The sequence below is a fragment of the Barbus barbus genome (genome assembly GCF_936440315.1).
Source record: "Barbus barbus genome assembly, chromosome: 30".
NCBI classification, from domain to species: Eukaryota; Metazoa; Chordata; class Actinopteri; order Cypriniformes; family Cyprinidae; genus Barbus; species Barbus barbus.
In genome coordinates, this window is record NC_136758.1 from 18274273 (window position 1) to 18293305 (window position 19033).

Here is a 19033-nt window from a genome sequence, read left to right on the forward strand (position 1 = left end):
AAGTGGACATGCAGTTATAACCAGGGCTTGACATTAATGCTTTTGCTTACACTATGGCTAATGGTTTAAAAAAAACTAACCACTCAGTATTTTCACTGGCCATAATTTTGTTGCTGGGAAATTACATTTAATGCTGTCAAACGATTAATTGCGATTAATCGCATCCAAAATAAAAGTTTTTGTTTACATAATATATGTGCGTGTACTGTGTATATTTATTATGTATATATAAATATACACACGTACACCATATATTTGGAAAATTTACACATGTATTTACGTGTATATTTATATTCATATAAATTAATATATTTAATATATAAACGTAACATTTTTTCTTAAAAATACTCATGAATGTGTGTGTATTTATATATACATAAATATACACAGTACACACACACATATATGTAAACAAAAACCTTTATTTTGGATGGGATTAATCGTTTGACAGCACTACATTTTATATTATTAAAGTTCATGACTACATACTAAAATGCACTTAAATTGATTTCCAGGTAATTTTTGCCTATATAAAAGCAATCTTTTTACTAACCTTATTAAATGTGTGCATAATTTTTCATATCAAATAGTTAAATTTGACTAATAATTAGTTAATATAATAAGACACCATAGTGCTGTTACCAATTAAGTGAAATCAGAATCAGCAAAACAGATCTTTCCACTGCAGAATAAAGAGAAGCAGCTGAAGTGGCATTTAGACGCATTTTTACAAAGACAAATGTAACGAAGCTCAAATGTAGCATGCCATTAATTTCAAGCCCTGGTTATCACCAAACGTCATACACGTTATCAATTGCGATGTATTTTTACATTTTTACTTGTTTTCGGAAAAACTAAAATCAAAATGACAACATATAAAAATTCGAATTTAATAGATGACAAGCATTTTGTGTCGTGTTTGTAACTTATCTTCTGATTTTGCAAGAGAGAACAGTAAAGCCCAATGGAACCACCATAATCGCTAAGAGAGATTGTTCTTGAGAGCTTCAGTTTCTCTGTTTTCCCAAGCTAGTTTTTTAGCAGGTTGTGGAAAAGCAAATGTTTCTTTAGAGGAGGAATGCAAACCATCTACTAGATTCTCCAACTGTGCTCTGCAAGTGTGTGTGTGTGTGTGTGTGTGTGTGTGTGTGTGTGTTTTTCCATTAGGAGAGGTTTTCAGTGTCCGTCTCTTTGATTCAGAGATCAAATCAATCATTTTTGCTCTACCAGCCCTGCATGAGGAAATTACAGACTTCAGAAGCAAGTTATGGCACAGATTAATTCATCAACGCAACAAGACAACAACACTGTTTTGGTGCTATCCTGGCCTACATCCACGGCCTACATCCTCCTCACAGATGTGTACCTTTACATAGCACTGTGATCTTCAATACATCACAGATGCTATTTTTGTTGCGTTTATTTTCACTTATGCATTAGGCAGCCACTTTTTATCCAGTGCGACTTACAGTATAGGTTTACAATATGCGTGTTCCCTTGGAATCAAACCCATGGCCTTAGCGTTGCTCTACCAGATACAGGAACGCAGCTTAAACAGCTGATGCCAGTGGATTTTTTGTTTTCTATTTATATAAACAGAGAGAGAAAGTGATTTATTTAAAGTTCAGTTCAGTTAAAGGGATAGTTCACCCAGAAATGGATATTTCCTCATCATTTACTCACCCTCAAGTCGTTCCAAAGGAACGGAGGAATATTTTGGAAGAATGTTTGAACTGTCTTTGTCAATACATTGAAAGTCAATGGGGTCCAAAACAACTGAACTCCACTGACTTTTATTTTATGGACAAATAAATAAAAATAAAATAAAAAAATAAAATAAGTGAATAAATTAAACAGACATTTCCATAGAGGAAAGAATATCCTACAGCAGGGTTTCCCAAATTGATGTTTGGGAACCAACGGGGTTTCTTAAGAGAACTGCAGGGAGTTGATGAAAAGCTAATAATCAATTAAGTCACAAATATACAAAATCATTTTTATATATATAAAAAAAAAATACAATTAAATAAAACACTTAATAAAGATGACATTTTCATTGTTTACTGCATGTCATGTGATATATGCAAATGTGTTATTAAATTGTTTAAATACTACCTTCTCAGGGGTATTATATGTAAATATTTTTGGTCAAAAGGCAGTTTGGAAATCCCTGTACTACAGGTTAGAAAAGAGATGAGGGTGAATTTTAAAAAAAAATTATATACATAAACCATAAATTAATTTTTTGGGTGACTATCCATTTAAGAATAAATTACTCCTGACCAGCAATATCTGTGGACTAAATGTATTTTATGAAAGTTGTCCATTGTTGCATAAGTCTGTTGAAGGTCTCGTGGTTCCCACACCCGGCCTGTGTATGTGGATAATAAAAAGTAGTAGCTGATACTCTTATCAACAAAATACAGTACTTTATTTTCTCCAAACTTGAAAAGAAATACAATTTAACTGCAGTTATGCAAAACCTGTACTCCTCTTTTAGTGTGACCTTGACAAGGTCCTCTTTCAACCCAGCTCCTCTAAACACCTGCGACGCTAAGAACAAACTCCCATAACCTCACCTCTGCCTGTTTTACCTCTGCACTTGAAACATTTTTATTAATTAACCTTATTAGTATGCATGTTCTCATAACCATCCCCTAAGCTGGAACTATCTGACCTCTACATAACTTAAGACACTTTGTCCTAGAAAGCCAGCTCCTCCCCGCAGGTCACACATTCACAATTTAATAACTCAACCACAAAGCACTTCCTTGAATTTAAATTCATTGCCAAATTTCCAAATTTCTCTTTTTCTATTCCACTTTTTCCTCCTGCATTTGGTTTCTCTTAATTTAACTTGCAATGCACAATTCATATGAATAAACATACAACCAGTAATGGTAATATAGAGTAAACCCTTGACAGTTTTTTGTAAACATTTGCTTTGGCTTACACTATTTCCTTTGCATTCTTTGCCCAAAGCATACTGAACCACAGAACACAAAAAACAGACACATTCATAAACACTGGCACACTGAAACCAAGCTGTCATTAGTGTGTAAAGAGTGAAACGTCTTTGTAATTCAAATGTAATCTTTGTAATTCAAAATAGTTTTCTGTGCCACAAACAGAGGGGTATTGAGGGTGTTTGGGTGATTTATTCAGTCAAGGGCAGAGATGAAAAGATCTTTGAGGGCTGATCAGGTCTCCCAAAACATATACTTTAAACTTGTTATTACCTCATTATACTCATTCACCCTGTGCCGGGGCTTTAGTCTGCACATGTTGTTAATAAGATTAAATTCTGATATTTAACCTCCTTAATATGCATTGAGAACAGTAATCGTGTATTTTTATGCATGAGATGAAGTGAAGTGTGTAATCAGTGCATTAACTGGTTGAAAACACTGCTGGAATACTCCAGAGTCTTGCACTTAAAACCACATCAAAACACCACCTGCCATCTAAATGCACTAATAGAAGCTTGACTAACATTCATACAAACACGATTGCAAGGTATAGTTGCCATTTGTTTGCATTTCTTTAGAAAAGTCTATAACAGATGGAAAAGTGAAACAAACAGATGACTAGAAGACAGAACCAAGCCAGTGTACCTGAAAAGTACTGAAACTTTCCCCAAACTCATACACTTTCACTTGTGGTCTTCCACAACAAGGGGGACCTACTAATGTCTTCTATGATATAGTGTCGGCTCATTTAAAAAAAATAAAAAAATTCCTGGGTTCCATGAACTTAAGGCTCTGCTTGTGAATGTTGTTATTAACCTCCCTGGGATATTGATGATAAAAATACAGACCTCTTCCTATAATTAGACCATATGACATTTCACTTTAAGTAGGGCAAATTGTATGATAGGAAAAAAACAGGGACAAGAGGATGTGTGTCTGAGTAAAAAAAGAAAAACAGAGAGATAGAAAGAGAAACCACTAGAGACTTTGACAGAGAAGGGTGGAGCGTGAAAGAAACTGAACAGATGTCACAAAGACTCTACATCCTCATACATTCATTGCAAAACCACATGAATCACCGGTTTTAATCTTACATCACATCTAAATCACCTGAATATTTAGGATTACATAGATACGTAGAGTACATGACTCACCAGAGAGATTTAAATCTTCCTTCATGCTTAAGTCTATAGGTGAAATGTGAGTATGTTGTTATGTCCCGCTTTCCTCCACTCCTTTCCAGTAATTAGAAACATTTTTCTCACTATAGCTTCCGTGATGTGGCCCAGTTTCAAGTCATTCCAAAGAAAAAAAAAAAAGTGGTTTAGCACTCTTGTGCTTCTTTAGACAGAAACAAACTCTAACCGTGGGTCTCAAACTACAGAATTGTGGCCAACACAACAACACAGAAAACATCTGAGTCCAGATTTTGTTCTCTCCATGCCATCTAAAAAAAAAAAAAAAAAAAAAAAAAGAGTCTGAGGCTTAAGTCCAACTGTTTTAACTCTCCTATCAAAAGCGATTTGGTTTTGCAGCATTTTGACGGGTCAATATTGTCTTCCAGATATCCTCCATGTAAATCAGAGCGTACAAGGTCAAAGTCCTCACTACTGGCAGTAAATTAAGTGTGAACTGTGAAGACACAGCAATAGTTTTGCAGCTCTAGTGGACAAATTTGAATCATTCAGTAGAGATGGTCATGGAAGAGTGATAAGGGCTTACTAAACTGTATCTGAAAGTGAAAGTAAAAAAAGTGAAGTAACATACGGCCAAATATGGTGACCCATACTTGGATTTCGTGCTCTGCATTTAACCCATCCAAAGTGCACACACACAGCAGTGAACACACACCCGGAGCAGTGGGCAGCCATTTATGCTGCGGCGCCCGGTGAGCAGGTGGGGGTTCAGTGCCTTGCTCAAGGGCACCTCAGTCGTGGTATTGAGGGTGGAGAGAGCGCTGGACATTCACTCCCCCCACCTACAATCCCTGCTGGCCCGAGACTCGAACCCACAACCTTTGGATTACGAGTCCGACTCTCTAACCATTAGTTGACTTCAGTGCGAAAAATTCACTGGAAGTCGGGTACAAAATATTTTTCCTGACCCTGTTTAGACAGACCTAGATGTTTATAGGAATAGTTCACCTCAAAATGAATACTTTGTCTTTTTTTGTTGTTACAAACTCATAAGACAAAAAATGAGATCTTAGTCAGAATAATAAGACTCTGCCACAGTTCATTTTCAGTTTAAGGAACAAAGATGAAAAAGAAATGAATGCGTTTCGAACTAGGGATGGGCGATATGGCCTAAAAAATTTATCACGATAATTATTGCGATAACGATACAAATGACGATAATATATATATATATATATATATATATATATATATATATATATATATATATATATATATTTATACATATAAACACACACACATACATATACATATATATATATATATATATATATATAAATAAATTAAGTTTTAAAGATTAAGATTATTTCATATAGTATTATTAATGCAATTAACTTGAAACTTTTGTTTTTACCTTTGTAATGGCATTTTTCTAACTATTAAAAGTATGGCATCTTTTATGTCAAATTCAAATTGGACGTTTTTCCACTCTTTGTAACCACCATTTTTCTGTACACTTTGCATATTACGGTAGTTTGCTCCTCATCTGATTTTCTGTAACCAAACCAGTTGCAAATTGTGGAGGTAGCTCCTCGCGTAACAACAAGCTCCTCCTCATGGTGCGTTCACACCAGACGCGACTGAAGCGTTAAGCGCGAATGATTTACATGTTAAGTCAATGCAAAGACGCGAATAGACATCCTGCCGCGCAATTCGCGCGAATGACGCAGCGCGAATTGAGCGTTTAGAGCGAAATTCTATATTATGCTCTCTGTGGCAGTCATACATGTGCGCCTGGCAGAAGCCCCGCCCATGACGCGAATTCGCATCTCTTGTGCAGTGAATTTATTCGCGATTTATTCGCGCCCGGTGTGAACGCACTGTCAGCCTCACGTCCGCCTTCCGCCATGCTTGTTTTCACTCCGCACGTGAACAGTGAATCGGGCGCGTACAAAACTACGTCATCAACTAGACTTATCGTTATTATCGTGAGGAGACAAATTTTTATCGTGAGGAGAATTTTCAACGGTATATCGCAAACGATAAGATATCGCCCATCCCTATTTCGAACATCTGCTTTTTTATTCCACAACTAACTAAATATTGTTTTTAAATACAAGCATACATCTCTGTATATATTTCAGCTACCAATTTTCCAAAAACATTTTGGTAAACAGAAAAATTAGATAACAGTGCGAGTACGCCACGTGTACGCTCGCGAACAGAAATCGGATTTGAGTTAGGAGGTATCATAGCAACAGCTGCTAGACCGCGTGCCATCGAGAAATAGTAAGTGCTGTCTTTATTTATCGCTTTATTGCACACTTATACCTCACAATAGATCACGATAATTGTTAGTGTTTAGTATAAAACGTCTTTAAAATGGATAGCGATAAGTGAACTGGAGTCGCCAAACTACAATTTGACTCGAGCGCATCGAAAACCGGTTTACCATGCGCTGAATACTGTATTACAAACATAAATAATTCTGGCAAATTTCTCAGAGATTTTTAATTTTGGGGTGAATGATCCCTTTAATCGCTCGGGGGCATATTTGTAAACCATTTAAAATAGGACATGCTACGTAAACATCCCCAGACAGCAACATGTGGGCGACTCAACGTCTAACAAATGTATCACCCACTTTTTCTCGCTAGACTCATCAGGCTGTCACTGAGAGATATAAGTGAGATAAATTGTTACGGTTTTCGTCAACTGACGCGTCTGGCGAGAGAAAAGCGTTACAGTTCATTACGGCCATCGTGATCAGGCGCTTTTTCGACAAATGCTTTCCATTAATACGTGGCAAAAGCTGCCATTATCTCCCGGTGTGTCGTGTCATTACGGCTCTTTACCTTTAGAAACGATAGAGCTGATGATTAAGCAAGCGATTAAAGAGAGATTACACAGCAAAGGTTCACTCGATCCTAGTGGAAAACAAATTCCCCGGTTAGAAGAGACCCACAGAGGGCTAGTGGACGTCAAAATACAAACAATAAAACGTGTTCTTAGAGAGGCCCTGGAAAGTGAAGATCAACAGCTCCGTTGAGTCCAACTCACCTTGTTGTTATTTTCCCCAAAAGGAGACTTGTAGCACGTCCGATCCGATGCGATCCAGGCCAAAACAACACGCCTCTCTTGACAAGCCCGCTGTCGCGTAAAATATCCCCGTCAGAAGAGTGTAACTGTATTTTGATGGGGTTGGTGGTTTTGACCGCGTATTGCAAGCTGGAGACGTGGGCGGATTTAAAGCGTCTACTGCGTGAAGAAGAAGAAAGGGGTGGGAGGGGGGATCCCGTCTTGTCCCAAGTACTCAACGCCCCGCCCCCTCTTCTAGGTCCAACCAGAACGTAACACTGGATTTATCTGTGTATAAAATATACTACATAAAATATACTACATTATTAAGTATAGGGTTTTTTTCAGGGGACCCCTATTTTAACATTAAAATTTTCACCGACCCACCCAAAAAAAAATGAAAATAATTATGTATATATCATACATATACATCATTAAATAAACAAAAAATATTGGTTGGATGATTACAACACATGTTAACTACTAACATGTCTGACATATTAAAATAAAGTTTTGACAAAAAAGTTTTAAAAAGATAAACCTTTATACTTAAAACCATTTATAAGAAAAGAGATGAGTCAAAATTATGAATGATTATATTATTTTATCAGATTTTTATAACATTAGGTCATTTTCATCAACCGGTTAAAATTTACAACTGCATAAATTTGTTTTGATTTTTGCGTTGATTTGAACAATAAGAGACAGGCCAAAGTGGGCGAAGATAAAAATCTTTGTCATTATTTGATCTTTCTTATTAAAAACTATGAACAAAGATACACATTACAAATACATATAATATATAAATAAAACAAACAGTGCTTTATTTCCAGGTACAATAGGTGTATTTAGCAGGAGGATTCAAGAAAATTGAATGAATATAAAAATAAAAAAACTATATAGACTGATTCCTAAAGCAACTGTATTCAAGCTTTTCAGTCAAGAGTAGTGAGTGATTTTTCTCTTTGCGTTTTGTTGTTTTATTAACGTTAAATGAATAGTTCCCCCAAAAATAAAAATTCTGTCATCTGTCTGTCAATTCTGTCATGATGTTTTATTTTTCTACCATCATTTACTCAAAAGTTGTTTTAAACCTGAGTGAGTTTCTTTCTTCTGCTGAACATAAATGCTATTTTGAAGAACATGGAAAACCAAACAGTTGCTGGTCCACAGTGACTTCCATAGGATTATTTCCTACTATCAAATTCAATGTGGATCAGCAACTGTTTGATTACCCTCATTCTTTAAAATATCTTCTTGTGTGTTCAGCACATGAAATAAATTAATAGAGGTTTGGGACAATATGTGAGTGAGTAAATAATGACAGAATTAAATTTTAGGGTGAACTATCTCTTTAATGACAGTCGGCAGCATGTTTAGTTCTGTCCCTTTAAGACCTGCACGCATCTAACACAGGCACTGTATCCATTTTTCTCTCAACAGTTTACTTTCATTTTAGACATAACCCAGTCTATATGTAAACGTTGTGTGTTTTGACAGTATTAGCGCAAAATATAACTTAGTTCAGTAATCAGGCGCTGTTAGAGGCTGTTTAGTGTGCGTGCTTCAGGTGTATGCTCTCAGAAAAGCGCACGCCAGACCAACGCATGAATGAAACATTTAACCGGCAAGGATTGTATGCAAATAATGATTGCTAATTTTGCTATCACGAATAAGTGCAGTGTCCTGTCAGAGTAACTCTATGTCGTATTGTACAGTAGGCTATAGCCTATACTATAGAGACGGCGGCGCCAGAACTGTGTTTGATAGAATATTTTCTGTAGCACGATACTATGATATTTCTTCAAAAGCAGATCGTGGAGAGATTTTATCGTCCACGATCAAAAATCGTCATATTGCACACCCCTAATTCATTCATATTTTTATTCTTATAATTTCCCTCTGTCAAACCTTTCACTGCTTTCCGCCATATTTTCAAACAAAAGAAACCTACGCTGCATACTGCGACTGTGTGAGATGTTACTACCTTTGCTTAATGTTGGACAGTATTTAGGTGAGTTTTTATAATCCTGGTAAACAAATGGTTTTAATCATAATACAGAATATTAAGCGGTAGGCACTAACTGTCGGGAATTTCATCTGGTGGTCAAACTAGTGAGCTTGGCGACCTCTTGTAAATCTTTAGCGACACCCAGGTTGGGAACCACTGCTCTACAGTAATGTATACATATGTCTACTTATGTCTACATATTAAATATATGGGTTTGGTTGCTCTACAGACACCTAGTGATACATTATCTGTTTTCACATTCAGACTGAATAGCTAACATAATATGATTAATTTAAACGTATAAGTGGTCTGCTTGACCATAATGACACTGGTATGAAGGATATTGAGGATGTTAGTGGTTAAAACACCTATGGCAGGTAGTATACTGTACTATATGTTCTTTCAGAGTGATATCTAAAATGCTCAGGTGTGCTATAGTGCTTGGTAAATAGGCCTAAATGGTCACTTTGCTACCAATTTTACGTCACTGAAAGATTCAATTTTAGTCCATTTCATTTTCTAATGTATACAGAGCATAGAATAGATATGGATTTCCATGACCTGACCTAGAAATAACACTTAAAATTCTGTTTAATACGGAAGTTCTAAGCGGCCATGCATTATTATAATTTTTCTGTCTTGTTTTCTCGTGATCACGACTTAATTTTCTCGTGATCTCGACATAACGAAAGTTGTTTTGTCGTTATCTCGACTTAATTTTATCTGTGTATTCGGCATGAGAAAATGCTATAGAAGCAGCATCATCGCATCATGGATGATCGGATTCGCTTTTACTTTGATTAGGGACACACTCAAACTGAAATAATAATAACAAAAATATGGTATAAGTACCATCCCAAATATTGAAGGTGTTGTGTGTGTGACCGACTACATTGATCCATGATTGTCATGCATATTCATACTCGGCCATTTTAGCTCTGTGTCTGTCAGTGATTGACGACTTACACATAAGTGTTCGACACTTGAGAAGGAGGCTGTCGGGTCTGCAACTGCGACCCTGATTTTCTCACAATAGCTACAATTACGTCGTGAGAAAACGGTTTTTAGGTTGAGATCAACAACTTTCGTTATGTCCAGATAACCACAAAACAAATTTCGTTATGTCGAGATCACGAGAAAATTAAGTCGTGATAACGACAAAACAACTTTCGTTATGTCGAGATCACGAGAAAATTAAGTCGTGATAACGACAAAACAACTCGTTATGTCGTGATCACGAGAAAATTAAGTCGTGATAACGACAAAACAACTCGTTATGTCGTGATCACGAGAAAATTAAGTCATGATCACAAGAAAACAAGACAGAAAAATTATAATAATGCATGGCCGCTTAGAATTTCCGTAGTTTAATCTGGTATAATAACCATTTATTTGATTTATTTGACCAAGTATTTACCATAATTTATTTTACCAAGATATTTTTACCATTTGTCAGGACAAGAATAACCAGTGACTACATGCAGAGACAGAGAACGCAGAGCCACAGGGAAAGCTACTATTTGGCCAACATTTCCAGTGTCATCAGTGTAAACATCCGCGAACATCAGCCTGCGAGTAAAGTCTCATCGAAATGAGTCACTTTTCAGTTGCGCAAAAGGAGAAGAGACACCGAGCAACCCAACACAAACATGGTCAAACAAGTGGTAACAACAATATGTTTTCTTCTTTTTCATTGCATTATAAGTTACTGGGCGTTTATGTCCTCTTGTAGCATCCTTTCGTCCACAAAAGTCATCATACCAGCGATCGCCAGGTATTTTGGCACCAAAGGTCGCTATGAAGAGGTCAACACGTACTTAATCGACGATATTTTGGCCATAAACAACTCCCTCGTGACGCTGCCTTCCTCGAAATGCAGCGAAACTCATTTGACAGCTATAATCCGGCACGGGACGAGGTACCCGACCATTAAAAACATTCAGAAGATGCGCGAATTTTATAATCTCGTCGTGCGTGATGCGACAGACAACTTGAACTGTTTGTCAGAGATAAAGTCGCAGTGGAAGATGTGGTACACGGATGAGATGGACGGGCGACTGGTGGACAAGGGCCGTGAGGATCACAGGCACCTGGCGCAGAGACTCATCAAATGGTTCCCTTCTTTGCTGACCGAGGAAAATGTGCGTAATGGACGCGTGAAACTGATCACCAGCTCGAAGCACAGGTGTGTGAACAGTACCATCGCTTTCAGAGAGGGACTAATGAAAGGACTCAGCATTGAAGGTAATGCATGAGGACCCAGCCCTGCAGTTACTGCCAGCACTGAATCATCTGCATGCCATACTGTTAAATCATTCTTTTCCAGCATGAGCGTGCTTAATTTAGCTTTAGTCTGTAATCTGGGGTCTGCACACAAGATTTGCATTATGGCTCACTTGTTTCCTCTCGACAGCAGCGAGATTCATTGGAGAGAAAATGGAGACTTGCACTTTTCAGTTCAATCAAATGCCTGTTTCATTTCTGCATTTAAAGTCATATGGATGTCAAAATGTCGAATTACTGTCATGTTTTATACTTTCATTTTTTATGTTTTAAATGTATATGTTTCTTTCATTCACTAGCTGAGTTGGAACTTGCTGTGAACGACGCTTTGATGCGTTACTTTGACCAGTGCGAACGGTTTGTGAAAGAAGTGGAGAACAACAAGAGCGCCTTGGAAGAAGTGAAACACTTTAATGAAGGCCCTGAGATGAAAAGAGTAATGGAGAAAATGGCTGACAGGCTGGAGGTCCCTTATGCCAGCATCACCGATGGTCAGTGATGGCATAATACGATCATGACCCTGTTACACAAACAAACGCATTTACATTTATGCATTTAGCAGACGCTTTTATCCAAAGCAACTTACATTGCATTCAAGTTACAGTTTTACATTTTATCAGCTCTTGCTTCCCCTTGGAATCGAACCCATGATCTTGGCGTTGCTAGCGCCATGCTCTACCATTTGAGCTATAGGAAAGCTATAAGTCGCAAATGCTGAAATAAAGCAGTGTCCAAAATGTTACTGTACAGTTTAGAAGAGTGATAATGATTTTTAAATTATGATATGTTTGCTTTGTTTTATGGGAAGAGCTCTTGCAAACACAACCACAAAATTTGGCACATCAGTATATTATTACACACACTTCCTTCTCGATTTCATGTCAGACTCATGCCAAACATGTTTAGATGAGAACCTAAAGACAGAAACATAATTTGACATACATTGTTCATCTTTTCACATATTTCTCTGCAGTGAGTGTGCATGTAAAGCATCATGCAAATTAGATTAGAAATCATTGAGATTATTTGAAAATAGCTATAAAAATCTAAAAATGAAAATGGTTGGAAATTAAGAAGATTAAGAGATTCCAAGTCAATAACTCAAATTGGTTGGCAGGGCTGGGACATATGAAAATTGAACATATGAATTGCAACCACAGCACTAATGTCCCATATATTACGTAAGTTAGATAGCAGAAACTTAGAACGAATAAAGAAAATCTGCATGCAAAGTTTGCATTTTCAGCATGCAGACACACACTCATTTGCACATTTTAAAGAATTTTGAATTTCTGTTTGAGCCATTGAAACATGTATGTTAATGAGACTAAAATACTTTGTATAGTCCTTCTCCGATTTTGCATTTAATATTTATTTATTAATTTATTTTTTTTACTTTGAATTCAAAAATAGTGAGGGGGGTGTCCATACCATTTCAGTTTATTTTGGTGGAATAGTTTGCTTTTATCAAATATCCAGATTTTACAAAGAAGTAACATATAGAAATCTACAATTTACAGTCTAATTTGGTCTACTGCCTGATGGGTTAGCAAAGGACACATTGTCTTAATATTTATTTTGCTTCACAGATTCAGTGGAAGCAGGTTTCTTCCTGTGTGCATATGAGTTTGCTATCCAGGAGCTGAACTCACCCTGGTGCCAGTTGTTTGATGAGGTGGATGCACAGGTACTGGAACAGAGCACTTTGTCTGTTTGCCTATGTTTCCTCTTCCTGGGAGGTTTTATTTAAGAAACAGATAATTTTATATATGTGGACCACAAAACCTTAAGTCTTAAGTAGCACGGGTATATTTGTAGCAATAGCCAAAAATACATTGTATGGGTCAAAATTGCAGATTTTTCTTTTTAAGTAAAGACCATATTCCATGAAAATATATATAAACATAAATATATTAAAACTTAATTTTTGATTAGTAATATGCATTGCTTAGGACTTCATTTGGACAGCTTTATGGTTGAATGTGATTTTTCTTAGCTTTTGCACCCTCAGATTCCAAATTTTTAAATAGGTGTATCTCGGCTAAATATTGTCCTGCTATAAATCAGCATATTAGAATGATTTCTGAAGGATCATGTGGCACTGAAGACTGGAGTAATGATGCTGAAGATTCAGCTTTGATCACAGGAATAAATTATATTTTAAAGTATATTTAAAATAGAAAACTGTTATTTTAAATTGCAATAATATTTTTGTCTGTATTTTTGATCAAATAGATCCAGCCTTGAGCAGAAGAAACTTCTTTAAAATACATTAAAAATCTTACTGATCCCAAACTTTTGAAGGGGAGAGTACATCTGAATGTTATTGCACACTGGTGAGATGTGATATGTACCTGTAAGTGTTTGAAGGCACTGTCTTGTGTCTCTTAAGGTAATGGAGTATGCTGGTGACTTGAAACAGTACTGGAAGCGGAGCTACGGGCATGATATCAACAGCAAGTCAAGCTGCATCCTCTTCCATGATCTTTTCCATCGTCTTGACAAAGTTGTAGCCCAGATCAAGTAAGATCACTGAGCGGTCTTTCTTATCTTTATAAAATGCATATAAGGGAAATGTTTTACAATTTCCATTTTATTGCAAATCTATCTACATTTATCTGCCATTGTGCCATTGTTTCTTAATCTCAAACCTTTTATTTTTGTATCACTATGGGCTCGAGGTTAAAAATACATCAAAGTTTCATTCCCACAAAAGGGCCAGGGACCAGCTTTCATTTCAGAGAAAATATAGAATGTCTGGTGGTACCTGCTTTCACAGCAGTATCAGTTATTACGGCTGAGAAGTAAATGAATAAGATCAGCAGATACAGACAAACAACACTGGAAACAAAGCCTATTTTTTTTGACATAGTAGAGTCTTAGTTTAGCTGTGAGGGTGTCGAGGGAACATCCGTTTCACACTGTGTCTGTGTTTAGTCTTTCAACAAAGAAACCAATTCACAGCAGTAAAAGCGAGAGAAAGTTGGTTGCAAATTTCTTTATAAACTACGTTTCAAGGGAATTAAAAAAAAATTAAACTGATAAGAGCTGTATGACTGAAATCACAGTAGAAAACAGTTGTGCTGCTTTACATGTGAAAAATTGTTATACATGTTTTTCAAGATTTTTTGATAAATAGAAAGTTCAAAAGAATAACATTGGTTTGAAATAGGAATCTTACTAATCAGACACATGCTTTGGTTATTTGTTGTTGTCAGTCACTAATAATTTTACGTCTGTCGGGGAAGTCGTGGCCTAATGGTTAGAGAGTCGGACTTGTAATCCGAAGGTTGTGGGTTTGAGTCTCCGGCCGGCAGGAATTGTAGGTGGGGGGAGTGAATGTCCAGCGCTCTCTCCACCCTCAATACCACGACTGAGGTGCCCTTGAGCAAGGCATCGAACCCCCAACTGCTCCCCGGGCGCTGCAGCATAAAATGGCTGCCCACTGCTCCGGGTGTGTGTTCACGGTGTGTGTGTGTTCATTGCTGTGTGTGTGCACGTTGGATGGGTTAAATGCAGAGCACGAATTCCGAGTATGGGTCACCATACTTGGCTGAATGTCACTTCGCTTCACTTTTAGATTATAAATAATTGCAGAAAATTTGGACATTTTGTGATCTAATACGTGTTTACAACTAAAATACAGCTATAGCCTGAGAAAGCGAAGATGACAATATTTGCTATCATTATCTGTCACTCTGATTTCAGGCATTACTCAAGGCCATCGAAGTGCTTTGACTTTGACTTTGGTTACCTACCTATTGTTTGATCCGCTTCTGTCTGCTACTGAACGTTAAACCTTGCAGCAAACATTGTGTCAATCCCAAATGCTATGTGTGAACGTAGCCAGAACGATAGACTGTTTGTCTAACCAGTAATATCTCTATTTGAGAGCAGTCGAGCATGCATACAAAGTATGTTTCTTGTCAAATTTATAACCTAAATAGCGTCATACCACAAATACAGCCTTATACCCGCTGCCCACTTCACACACAGAGCCCCAACACGCCACATTACACAGAATACACAGCATTTAAACCGGAACTTGAGTGATATAATTCTATTGTGTAAAAAATCAGCAATCTAGCTTCTATTCATCATTCCCTTGGGTCTGTTAAACATCCTTTTCTGTGTTTGAATGTACTGAAGGTTAAGCAAACTTGGGTGTGGGGCAGATGTGTGTCATCAAACTAGATGGTTGAGGGTATCCACAAATAAGTATACGTGTACTTATATTTACATGTCTATATTTGGCCAGTCATTGGGAGTCAAACCTGTGTTCTTTGTCATTGCTAGCACCATTCTCTTCTGTTTAAGAAAAATCATTTACTCATTTACTTTATAAATGTAATTTTATTTGCTGAGATACTTTCGCCATAATTCTGAATGTATGGAATCTATTTGGATTCCCAGAATGGAAAAGAGCAGCTTGAACATTGTGATAAAGTTCTTCTTTTGTGTTTGACGGTGAAAAGAAGGCCATACAGGTTTAGAACAGCATGACAATAAGTAAATGATGGAATGTTCAAATGAAGTAATTTGGTCAACTATTCCTTTAGCCATTTCCAGAAATCCAACCATACCGGTTTTGCATTCGTTTCCTGATGCTTATCTGACTGTTTTTTTTTTGTTTTTTTCCTTTTTCCTTTCCTTTTCATATCTTAAAGTAGCTAATAGCATCAGACAGGTAGCAAATAAGACTATTATAATCCATTAGTTGGTAAAATACTGTAGACTGATTTGATATGGACATTCCAGACATATCTAAATTCTTGGCTATGAAATTTGGACAGGTGCTGTCTAATAATTTTGATTATGGTCACAGTCATTTTAAGATGAAAAACAAAGTGGTTGCAGGTAGTTTAGTTGTTACCATGTATGTAAAATTAGCATCTATCATTGTTCAGGGTATCGGTTATTTAAAAACTCACTTTCTGACGTCAGAAAGATGTTACAATATTAGATCAAGTGAGTATATTCTACAACTGTTAATTTCTGACCAAACATGTCCTTTTGAGACATCCTATCAGTGATAACTGAGCAAGCTTATAGCCTAGGCATCTCTCTGTCTTGAAACATTTGATTTACAGATGTTTTTGTAAAAAGAAAACTTTAAAAGAGTCATATGTTATATTTTGTTGGACACGTTAAAAATTATCCTCGATTGTTAACTAATTTTTAAACCCTCACAATTCTCAAAGTACATCAAGGTGTGATTCACTGAGTGTGTTTATGCAGCTTTTTTGGGCAGAGGAATGGACATAAACACAAAAAGAATGTTGTCTAAAAGTTAAACTACTTTTACTTTAGCTTAATGTTTTAAATGCTGTGTCATGCCCAGGTTGCAAGATGGTCAAACACGTCTGTCTAGTGTATATTTGAATGTTTGTTAAAACTTCCTGAAACTCTTCATAATACTACTTTGTACTGGCATCACCTCTAACAAATCTACCTCCCTCTGCTAGTGTTGCTTAATTGGTCAACATATTTGCAGTGAAAGTTTTTGATTATTTAGCATTCATCAGCTTTTAATTGGCTCTGCCAAATGTTTATGAGGCTTATTACCCATTCAGAAAACACTGCACAGGCCCATTTATGATCAGTGTGTTTTATGAATGATTGCACAGCAGGTAGTGTGTATTGCTGGTTCTCTTTGGCATTATGTTTAGTTTCAGTGGTGAACTCCCTGTTCACATTCCCTTTGTGTTTGTTTAATTGTTTTCAGTATAAGGACATTGATGTGAAATATACGTGTATATATTTTTTTCTTTTCAAAGATTACCTTTGTTCAAAGGTTATGGATCACTCCTCCACAATCAGTGGTTGCAAACAGTAGGGAGGGAGAAGCCCACAGTGACGTAGAAGTACCTAGGCACACTAGAAAAAATCCAAACAGTAATTTGTAATTCAAGTCTCCTGGGATTTGTAATGAAAGGCCAAGTGCAATGTGAGATAACTCTGAATCAAACTTCAAGGACATGCATTCAGAACTATTTATTTTTCAGAGTAGTATAGAATCCAATTACAGTCCATTTATTCTCATTTTTAAACCTAATACAGGGGTTCAATGTGTTCGGTCTTTTCTCTATTTAATCCTGTATTATAGTTTGTCTTCTCTCTCTTTCTCTTTCTCTCAGCTCGGATGGTATTGTATCGGAGGCTGTAACAGTGCAGGTCGGCCATGCTGAGACGCTGTTACCCCTCCTCACCCTGCTGGATCTGTTCAAGGATGACATCCCTCTCAGCTCAACTAACTTTGCAACCCAGCACAACAGAATATTTCGAAGTGGGAAGATTGTGCCGTACGCTGCCAACCTGCTGGTAGTGCTGTATAAATGCCCGGAGGGGATTAGGATGGGTGTGCGACTCAATGAGAAATCTTTGATCTTGCCTGGACTCACCGACCCTGTCCCAATGTACGAGGATGTGAAGAAACGCTACCGTGCTCTGCTAGAGGGTTGTGACCAAGAGACTGTGTGTAAAATTAACAATTCATAAACATAAAAGTGCAACACATCACAAAGGCCAGCAGACTGACATTTTCATAGAAGCAACAACCAGTAAAAAAGAAAACTGAAACATTTTTTGAATGTTATACAACATTTCACTGTTGATAGAAGAGTAAATGAAAGAAAAAGGTTTTATATATTAATTTTATATAAATATATCCAAATTTAACCCCACAGTATTACTTACGAATGTTATGGACCAGAGAGAGCTAAAATTTCAAAGCTGACAAAACCGCTCTGACCAACCATCCGATCAAATAACCACATTTGACATTTCACATGCAAAATATTTACAGTGTCATGTAGAAAAGGTCTTTAGTTTTATTATGTTTTATCATAAAAAATAGCTGCTAAACTTCTAAGCAATGAACCAACAATTGTACTTTGTTTACATGATTGAATCATATATTGCTGGTTTTGAAAGAGAGTTCAGAGGCCTCTGTTGCTTGCTTATATGGGATTTCTGTTAATACTTTAGTATATATAATCTATTCAGACCAAAGATTATTTTAAATACCCAGTATATCATATCTAATACACATATATCTAATATGTGTATATATAAAAAATATTTCCAATTCAGCAGATTGAATTTCCATGCAGTTGTGTTCTTACAAAATGAATGAAGGTTAAAAAAAATGTAGGCTACCATATGCATTTTACTTGAAACATCACAGCACACATTTTTTCTTTACATTATTTGGAAATTAATAAAATCAAGCTGTGGAAATGTCTGTAGTGAATATTATATCTTTGTAGTTATGCTCAACTCTCAAATATATAGACTAGAATTACTCTGTGAATGCAATTATTGTTACTTGATGTCAAAAATTACTTTTTTTTTTGTCTGTTAATTAGGACGGGCTGGAAATAAAAAACTCAATGGACAAAAGGTGTGGGAACCATGAAATGATTTTATATGTTGTATGATGTGTTAGTTTGTTATGCAAGTACAATAAACTGGACCTTGGGAGCAAACTTGTGTCCAGTTGAAAGTTGTCTTACAATAGATAGATAGATAGATAGATAGATAGATAGATAGATAGA

At 36.5% G+C, this 19033-nt stretch overlaps 2 protein-coding genes across 2 annotated transcripts in view; one reads left to right on the forward strand and one right to left on the reverse strand.

Moving 5' to 3' along the window:
- Positions 1-7369, reverse strand: part of sgms1a (sphingomyelin synthase 1a) — a 19686-nt gene extending 12317 nt beyond the window's left edge. Inside the window, exon 1 of the mRNA XM_079386265.1 lies at positions 7166-7369. The gene's annotated coding sequence lies outside the window, so the exon portion shown is untranslated. The remainder of the gene's footprint in view (positions 1-7165) is intronic.
- minpp1a (multiple inositol-polyphosphate phosphatase 1a) lies at positions 6336-18956 on the forward strand. The gene is made up of 6 exons (XM_079386263.1): positions 6336-6394; positions 10651-11438; positions 11777-11968; positions 13067-13164; positions 13870-14000; positions 17615-18956. Exons 2-6 carry the CDS (start codon positions 10844-10846, stop codon positions 17973-17975), a joined length of 1377 nt encoding a protein of 458 aa, XP_079242389.1. The 5' UTR covers positions 6336-6394; positions 10651-10843; the 3' UTR covers positions 17976-18956.
- The last annotated feature ends 77 nt before the right edge of the window (positions 18957-19033 follow it).

What these genes read in the sequence shown, in the direction of transcription:
- minpp1a (XM_079386263.1), top strand. Translation starts at nt 10,844, where the DNA reads ATGGTCAAACAAGTGGTAACAACAATATGTTTTCTTCTTTTTCATTGC. An exon ending in TTGATGAGGTGGATGCACAG is followed by an intron (nt 13,165 to 13,869) that starts GTACTGGAACAG and finishes GTGTCTCTTAAG; the next exon opens with GTAATGGAGTATGCTGGTGA. An exon ending in AAAGTTGTAGCCCAGATCAA is followed by an intron (nt 14,001 to 17,614) that starts GTAAGATCACTG and finishes TCTTTCTCTCAG; the next exon opens with CTCGGATGGTATTGTATCGG.